This window comes from Thunnus maccoyii, chromosome 2, assembly GCF_910596095.1.
Source record: "Thunnus maccoyii chromosome 2, fThuMac1.1, whole genome shotgun sequence".
NCBI lineage: Eukaryota > Metazoa > Chordata > Actinopteri > Scombriformes > Scombridae > Thunnus > Thunnus maccoyii.
This window is the reverse complement of record NC_056534.1, coordinates 36,900,993-36,910,478: the sequence shown is the minus strand read 5'-3', so window position 1 is coordinate 36,910,478 and position 9,486 is coordinate 36,900,993. Positions and strand designations below refer to the sequence as shown.

The following is a 9,486-nucleotide window of genomic DNA, read 5'->3' as shown; positions in this document are numbered from 1 at the left end:
CACTAACTCATACATCATAGTTGAAAGATATACTGCAGCTGTGGCTAAAGCAGGGAAATAAATACATCATACATTACTTAACTAAAAGCATCAATACCTCACTGTAAATTAAAAACAACAAGCAAGTAAAAGTACACAAGTATAGCAGTATCACCAGTAAAATCACTCAGTGTTGTATTATTTCATATATTAATCTGTTGGATTATTATTGTGATGCATTAATGTGGAAATCTAATTTGTTCTACTTTGTATCCTGGTTAGTTTCATCTGCTTCATATTTTATAACCTTTAGTTAAATCAGCTTTAGTTTTAGTTTAAGTAAACTCTTAAAATCTGCAGCAAAAACTACAACAGTCAAATAGATGTAGATCTCTTATGTATGTATCTAATTGAAATCAAATTGGCCCCCATAACATGATTGATTATGCTATAAGTGACTCCTAAAAATGAGCACAAATGCATTAAGATGCATAAAGATGGATAAAGATGGATGTGTTGATCAGAAACTTTTCCCACAGCAGTTCTGCTCTGACAAAGTTGTAGGATAGATTTTACGAGGATCAAATGATCTGAGATATCAGAAGTCTGTGCTGGAGGCTTTCAGCATTGCCCACACATTGCTTTCTCCTCACTGCACTCTCTCTTCTCTCTCTGTAGTGCTGTGGGACCGGCAAGCGGCGGATGCGGCCGACACCCGGCTGCAGGCGGCCCTCTCGATGGTCTCTCCCACCATGAAAGCGGTGGTGGATGCCGTATGGGCAGTGTGGAGTATCGGGGCCTCCATCTATGACTACATCCACACCAACGCCATGGAGGAGCGCATCCACGCCCTGGAGAACGTCATCACCATCCACCAGTGTGTGATTGGGCTGCTGTCCGCAGGCGTGTTGGTTCTCTTCACCTACATCCTCTTCAAGAAGCTCTGAGGATGTGTGAGCGAGAGTAGGCTGGGGGTGACATGACAGGGAGGTGGACTGACCAGAATCAAATGTTTGTTTCCAGTGTGGTAAAAGCGAACATCTACCAGAGAGTGAAAGGTAAAAAATCTAATCTTTAGGTATGAAAGAGGAGGTGGTGAGGGACCTCAGACATACAGGAGTGTTTTATTTAGACAGAGTGGTGAGATGCAACCAACACACTGATGGCTCATGAGAAACTTAACCCCCCACAAAACCACATGGGTGAATTTTTTAAAAACTTTTTTATCATCATTGGAGCAAAAAAACAGAGGTTCATGTCTTTCATCAGCATCGCAGTGGTTCTGTAGGAGGTGAACATGAGGCGCTACAGAGTCTGTGCAAATATTAAATATCTTTACATTTTCATGCCTAAAATGCCAAAAGGATTCATAGCCCCCCCCCCTCCCCTCCAAAGTGTTACCACTTGTGGGGTTAGAAAGGCTGTGAAACAGCGTTTAGATCATGATGACATGTAGTGATTCAGCAGCTCCTGAAGGTTTTTGCAGACCAAAGCTGTTGACTAAAACACAGTTAAATGATTCCTCAGGGTAGATATCTGATAGAACAACAGCCTCCTGTCAGCACAGAGAGCAGTAAATATCAACTGTCAATATCTTATTTTTAATGAAGTCGGCCTATATGTCAGCAAACCAGTAGATCTGTCAGAACTATTTCATCATTATCTAAAGGGATCATTTCACCATAACAACTCCTGCCTTAAAGCATCTTATGTTTTCACTCGTTTCCTCAAAGCTGGACAGACGTCTCAGCAGGAGTGAACTCTGCTGACACTAGTGTCTGTCAAACAGGTGACCAGAGAGCCTGGAGGTGATGTGATGTCTCAAAGACCTTTTGGTAGAAGACGTTAATAAGACAGAGACATCAGGGGAAAGAGTCATTTCCATCATTTTCTATCATAGTCCTCAATCACAGGCCACGTGGATCTCAGAGGACCATCTTTCAATGAACAGAGGAGGCCATTAAGTCAGATGACTGTAAGCATTTTGCATTTTGAGAAAAAAAAAAACATAATTGTATAATTGTACAGGTAGACTTAAAAATTAAATATCATGATTTCTACATTAACATCATGTTATACCTCATAGCTGTCACATCACTGTATAAAACACAACCATCTGAAGTGTCCTTAAAAACTATAAATATATTTCACTAACAGTTTTTTTTTTTTTGGACTGAAATATTTCATAGATGTGCTGCGGCTTCATATTTATGCTTTTGTTTTTTAAGGGTAATATTTTCTACCATGAAAGGTGAGAATGAACTTAGTATTAGACATGTTACTGTAAATGTAAATGTGAAATCAGAACTATATTTTAGCGGATAAAGGATGTTCTAGTAACTTAAAGTAACTTCACTAACCTACCAGGAGGACTGTTAAAGAAGAAACTCAGAAAGTGTGTTTATCTGTATGTTACTGTGCCAGACGGGACCACAACACCCATGAATGAGAGACTGTTTTAATATCATTATAACAGCATCAAAGCCAAATAAAATGTGGAATTCTCTTAAACAGGATCTCCTTAGAAGACTTTGTTTCCAACATCACTCTGATATCAAATGCAGCACAAACAGCTGTATATAAAAAATGGAAAATTGTATCACAGCTGTAAAACTCTTATCACCAAGAACACTGTCAGTCAAATGTAAGAATATATCTCCAAACACTGGAGGAACCTTTGATTGAAAGTAGACAGGCCTGTTCCTGATGGACAGCAAACTTCACAAGTAAAAATACTTAAAGACGTTGAAACAAGAAGAAGGCCTGTTCTGAGAAACTTTGGCTGTCGTCATCTGAGTTTACAGGCCTCGATCGACATGACTTGGACCTTCTGGATCTTCTCATAAGTGTCCGGTCTGAAGCAGAGTGTATCTGGAAATGAATCTTTCCACACTCTCCCCCTCCAGGAACTTCATGGCTCTCCAGTGGATCTTGCCGCAGTTCTCTGGCCGGCCGAGGTCTCCCAGCTCCTCCTGGATGTACTGCAGCCACAAATCTTTAGGAGAATAAAAACAACAGGGAAAAATGTTAAGCTAAATTTAAAAAGGTGGAGACGCACAGCTCCGTGTCTCCACTGAAATATTTATGCTCGTTCTAGCAGCCGCACTGTAAATTTTTCTTATGTGGGGGTCTTTAACGTCTCTGCTCCCAGAATGTATTTTCCTCCTGATCCTCTAAACTAGATCTGAGCTGCATCTGCTCAAATAACACAAATATGTCCTTGATACTTGAATAACAAGAATAATTGTGAATAAATATTTTGGACTACTTTTCTTTTTGACTCTCGTTCCTTTAAAAACGCATCATCTCACCGTCATCTGAGGAGCCGAACTCCTGCAGGGCCCGTTCGTAGTAATCCCTCAGATTGTTCATCCTGGGAGTCTCCTGGAAGATCAAACAGATCAGGATTATCTTGACTTATTAGTAATACAAATCATATCAGAGTCCACTGTCTGTCTCGACAAGTTCTTCACAACAATAATAACGTGTCAATCAAACTATCAGTGAAACCAAATCAATCAATGAATTGTGTAAAACAAGTTTAAACTAAACTAAAACCACCGGATGTCTCAGTGTTTTCACACACAGCAGTCTGGATTCTTACTTGTTCTTTCTCCATCTGAATCATCCTGGTGAAAAAGGCCTTGGAAAAGGGACGACTTTCCTGCAAGCTACAGGAAAGAAAAAGATGATTTTTTCCTGCCTCAAATCTAAAAAAGAGTTTGTTTTACATTTAAAGCCCCAAAGCATTCTGGGATTAATTAACACTTCCTTTTGTCTTATTTATCATTTAGCTTTTTACCTCGTAAAGGTCTTCCTCGCTTTCTTGTAGCCTCCAGTGGAATACGACCAATCAAGGTAGCTCTCTTTCATCTCCATGGCAACAGCCGCTACTGCAGACAGCAGACCTCTCTGGGAACAAACGAGAGAACAAACTGTCTGCGAGGTGTTTCGAAGGTAAAAGCGTTGTGCAGACATCAAGCACTATTAATCTTTGAGTATCTATCTACCAGTGTCCAGTTCTCTCTCTGCATTACTGAGCACTTCTCTGATGTCATCTGCACAAATAGAAACTACTAACTGCTTTGTTCCAGTGTAAACTAATACACAAATGCATGTGCTTTATAAGGTTTATAAGCAGCTCTTTTTGCCAGTTGTCATTGAAGAAACACATACTATCAGAATAGAATCACAGTGATTCTCACTAGCTGGTGGATTGAGGTGGATTACCTTGAAGACGGCTTCGGTTTCTTCAGGACTCTGGTTGGCAGCGCTCCACTGGACCTGCAGCTGCCAAAGTGGTAGACTCTCCTGTCCAGTCAGGAGGATATAGAAGGTTTGAGTGAACGACCATCAACCGTCTACATCTAGTGCTGCAGTAACTGGTTGTTTTTCATCTAACCGCATGTTTCCATTATATTCATACTGTATATATCATCTGTATTCAGTATCCTGGTCTAACAGGTATGTGAGCCTTTAGAAAGTGCAGTAAACTGTCTTGTAATGCTGTGTGATATGGAAACACATTATTGTTCAACATACCGGACGCCAGTGTGGTTTAACACTCTTTCCCAACACTTAAGGAGTGTGTTTATCTTGAAAGAATAGACTTACATAACGAGCGGCGCAGAGTTAATCCTCCTCACGCAGCTACTTCTCAGGGCCACGGTCTTGTGAAACCTCCACCAAAACAATAACCTGCTATTCTGTTCACTACTATGAAGCCTGTGGCCGAGGCGTTCATGGTGAAACGGTAGCATACTGTGATGTGCTGTGTAACGATGTAGGAGTCGTGTGTGTATAGTGAACGGCAGACGTACACCAGAAAAGATGAATTTGTAATAACGTGAGGAAATCGTCATTTATTGGCTTAATGATGACCAAGAAAAACATTCTGAGTCAAATATCGGAGGTGCAGTAGAGGATTTCTGAGGATTAGCTCGCTATCCATCCAAAGCCTGTTAATCTGTTGAGAGTATAGTGTTAAACAGTAATCCCAGCAAATTACCTTCATGTTAAATTAACATGTGAATCTGACTTCAAAAAATTAATAATAAGTCAACTCCAGATTTGTGTGTTGCGTTTATACCTGAAGGCTGCTGAAGTACATGCAGGCTTAATTTAAGATGTCTTCAGGTTTCCTGGCATATAGAGGGCGACGGAGGAATTCATCTGAGGAAGTTAATACGACAGGAGACTAATTGGGCCAAGGAGATGGCCCACTTACACAGCAGTGCTGGTGGCTGCTGTGTGTGTGTGTGTGTGTGTGTCTCCATTCTCCAAGGACAATAATTACACTAGCACTGTGAGCTAAACGGATGTGCTCAGTGTAAGCAGAGAAAATTACCAAATCTGACGTGATTGAGAATAAATGATGTGGATTCAAAGTGTGTGTGTGTGTGTGTGTGTGTGTGTACCTTGGGATTAATGTGTGTGAGAGCGTCCTGGAACAGTCGGCCCATGTCTCCGCTCCCCAGCTGCATTAGCGTCTGCAGGCTCAGGCTCCACATCGACACCGATTGGCTGTAGCGCTGCGTGGCTGCCATGGCAACGCTGGCCGCTCCCTCGCCGTCTCCGGATGAAAGCAGGATCTGAAGCTGGTCACGTGGAGAACAGGACATCATGTTGGTTGTTTCCACACATTAATGCAATGCTCTTTTTTTTAAAAACGTTTTTAATAAAACTTAATTTGGAAATCAAGATAGTCTCCGGTTTCCATCTTTTTTTGTTTTTATTATTTGAGCCCTGCTCAAGAACAAACCATAAAGGCTGATCCTGCTGGAGTTCTATGACACCCGTTAAACATTTCATGACGCTGTTATCTTACCCATTTCTTATAATAATCCTCCTTCAGCAGTGAGGAGTCGTGAGCGCGCTGCAGAACTCCCAGCAACCTCTCCTGCCTCTGTGATACACACACAAACACATGAACACGTCTCAGGATTTAACCATAAACATTTAAAGCCGCTGACGTTTTTCTGTGTTTCATTTCTATCCTCAGGAGCAAACAAACTCTCATAGTGACATAGTGAGGATGAACTGTGTTCCTTTCATTTATTCATTTACCTTTTCTTTCAGCTCTTGGACGTTGGTTTTCCTTTTCAGTCTTTCCAGGCAGAAGGCTGCATAACAAGTCCACATGGGCTCTAGAGCGCAACACACACAAGCACAGCTATGGTTTATTATACTCACACATCACGTTAGCAGGGAGTGTACAAGTACGGCATTAATAATAGTGCACTCACAGGTTTCAGTATGGTGAATTTAAGATGTTTTGTCAGTTTGGAACTATTCATTCTCTGTATGTGCGGGCGTCTACCTGTGTTAAGGCTCTTGACTCCTTCCTCATAGACCTGACAGCAGCGCTCCTCTCTTCGATTGATATCAGAGGCCCGGCCTTTAGCAGTCTGCAGCTCCTCTCCTGCCCCCGGCGCCTCCAGCTCCCTCTTGGCCATGAAATCCCACGTCACGCTCTCCTCTGTGTAGTTAGTCTGTAAGCTGGAAACAAGGGGACATACGTTTGTGCTTTAATGATGAGAATATATAGACTCTGTGTACGTGAGTGTGAGAGTGAAGTATAGTGGCGCCTCACTCTTGCAGGATGGAGTCCTGCAGTTCTTTGGTGAAGTCAAAGATAGCTGCGATATTCAGAAGTGTGATGACGAACTCTGCGTCTGTGGAGCAACATAAAGGCAGAGTTAACATGGCTGGGCACATACATAACTAAACCATTTAACAAAGTCAGCCCGGTTTTTCAAATGCATCAGTTTGAAGATCTTTGCTTACATAAAGCAGAGTCTGTGTTATCTTTGGAGCTTTAGTTTCTGATAGTAAATGCTGCAGACAAACTAATATTCACAGCCAGGTTGTTAAATGTAGTTTAAATGAGGAGTAAAAACTGCAACTTATATTACTAGAAAGTCTAAATATGTTACACTTTGTCATGATTTAGCACACCTACCTTTGATTTTCCCTGTAGCATCTCTGTACACAACCTCAGCCAGTTTACCACTCAGGATCTCTGGAGAGAATTCATATTCACCCTGAGAGGTGTGAAGAGTGACAGTGAGAGCTTCTGTGTATGCATGTGTATATTGACTTTTTTGCATTTCCTGCTGTTTGTGTTGAATGTGTTACACACTCACCGTGTCCATCTCAGCTTGCTCCAGCTCCTTCTTCTGCTTCCTCAGTTTCTCACAATGCAGCAGCTCCATACGGAAGTACTAGCACACAGTCCATCAAGAGAATGAGAATGTTAGCTCTGCTCTCTGTGAACAAAGGCTCCTTGTATAGGTGTTTATTTGCTTCTTTTACCTCCTGGTACACCTTCTTGTTGTTCGGGTGGAAGCGTAGAGCTCTCAAAAACAGGTGTCTGGCGCTTTCAGAGGAGTTTCTGTCCTCCAGCTCACTCTTGGCAGCCATAATCCACAGGGCTGAAGAGAAAGAAGTACAAAGTCATTTGTATTTGCAGGTGACATCCTTTTCCCACTTTGTTCATCAGCAAATAATCATGTGTACCTGGTTTGTCAGGGTGGATTGCTAACATGGATGAGAACACCTTGCTGATCTGACCTTTGGTGGCCTGATGAGTGAAACCCAGAACAGATCATTATAAATACGAGAAGACACAGATTTCTTCCTGAAAACAAATGATGAGATCTTTACGTACCCATTTCTTACAGAAAGCCACGTGCGAGAGCCACAGCTGCACATCGTCCTGTGAGGGAGAAGAAGATGTTTGTCTGTTTGTGCCTTCATTCATATATTAAAATGAAAAGTGATGACAATCATTTACACACTGTGTGTAAGTGAAAACAATTAGATCTGATTATTCCTTTTAGTGGACAGATGTGGCTGAACGGTCCATGTGATGAACTAACAGCAGCTTTTTAAATACCTTCCATTTGTTTGTTGCTCTCCTGAAGACACTATTTATTCTATGGATGATGGGGAACTCGATGTCTTCTCGTTTGAAGTGGTAGTGAATGTGCTGTAGAGGAAACATTCATCATGGTCAAAATTTCACAACATCATCTAACGGCACCAGATGTTTGCTGCGCGCTCTGTTTGGTTTGAATGTTAACCACGAAAATAGAAAAGAATATTTCTACCATTGATAGCAAGAAGAAACTATGAACATGAGATGAAGTGATACAACGTGACTCACCGCTCTTCTCTTCTTGACCAGCTCTAAAACGTTGATTTCATACTGTAATTAAACAAAGTAAGCATTTTAAACATCACTCACAGCCTTTATTTCTTTGTTTAAAGAGCTGAGGTTTCATGATGAAGACACTCTACCTGTATGTACGCAATGAAGTCCTCTTTATTTACAATCAGCCTGTGCAGTTTGTATTCCAGCGCAGTCGATTTCTTGATTATGGATCTATAATAGTGAAAAATAAATACAGATGAACTTGTCTGCTACTTTATCACTACATACAGTCCAGGGAACAGATCTTGTACCGAACCAAGAAACCTTTCTCACATGATCCACCTGAAAGCTTCGGGACAGAAAATGAGCAAAATGTAACATGAGACATTCTAATATACAGTAATGAATGAAGTGTATTGCACATTTTGTGTTTTAAACTAAATAAATATGTATAATTTGTAGGTGTAATGGGTATTATAGTGTTACAGGGTTATTATTGCACAGTGTCACTGTGAGTTAACTGTTCATAAGTCTGACTGAGAATTCACATATGAAACCTGTACAAATGTATGAAAACAACAGAAAGTATATGGGATTTATTGTAGGGTTTATTTTTCATCTAGTTCCTCTAACACCTCATGTGAAGTAGTGAGGACAGAATAATAAGAGGACAAAATGGATGTTCATCTCTCCATTTAACTGCCATTTAACTGCCAAATCATGACCTCTCACTAAAAATCCTCCGGTATCTTGTCACACAGTGTTCCGGTATCCGCTGCTCTGCTGTTCTACCGGAGGAGAGTGTCTGCAAACCCTCTGATGTTTGTCTTACTTAATTTCTTTCTTGGTGAACAGTCCCACTCTCTCCAGCTGCTCCAGCTCCGGGATCCTCTCCTCAATCCGCTGCTGAACGATCTCCGCCATCTTGACGACGCGGCCGTTACGGGTTCAGGTCAGGTGCGGCTGTTATTCTGGTGATATGTAACGTTATTAATGTCAACTTTATATTGGAATACCATGTACGTTATGTCAATGAGACCGATGCTCTCCCCCACACATGTGTGGAAGTTGTGATTCACTGCTCTTCCGGTTCCGTCAATAAATAGTTCCGTCAGGAAACACGATCGAGTGTGTCGGAGTGGCGTTATTTTTTCCCCACCTGCATTCTACGATGACCCGCCTTACTCTGCCTCTGATTGGCTCTGACCCTGATAATCTTACCCTAACCCAATCATCTCACTCCTCATGCATAAATATAACCAATCGAACCAAGGAAGGGAACGAGTACTAGCCAATCAGAAGCAGAGTAGGGCGGGTCTTCCCAGAATGCGGGTGGGGAAAAGGCCATGGTA

General features: G+C 41.5%; 1 protein-coding gene across 1 annotated transcript; it reads right to left on the bottom strand.

The window, feature by feature from the left end:
• Positions 1 to 2,421: 2,421 nt before the first annotated feature.
• On the bottom strand, positions 2,422 to 9,265 carry utp6 (UTP6 small subunit processome component). The gene is made up of 19 exons (XM_042429093.1): positions 8,967 to 9,265; positions 8,281 to 8,365; positions 8,147 to 8,188; positions 7,877 to 7,969; positions 7,649 to 7,696; positions 7,498 to 7,561; positions 7,294 to 7,412; positions 7,125 to 7,202; positions 6,941 to 7,022; positions 6,572 to 6,653; positions 6,299 to 6,477; positions 6,046 to 6,125; positions 5,807 to 5,884; positions 5,397 to 5,576; positions 4,210 to 4,290; positions 3,782 to 3,891; positions 3,584 to 3,650; positions 3,291 to 3,363; positions 2,422 to 2,974 (listed from the first exon to the last, which is right to left on the bottom strand). The coding sequence occupies exons 1-19, from the start codon at positions 9,056 to 9,058 to the stop codon at positions 2,820 to 2,822; spliced, it is 1,788 nt and encodes a 595-aa protein (XP_042285027.1). The 5' UTR covers positions 9,059 to 9,265; the 3' UTR covers positions 2,422 to 2,819.
• Positions 9,266 to 9,486: the final 221 nt, after the last annotated feature.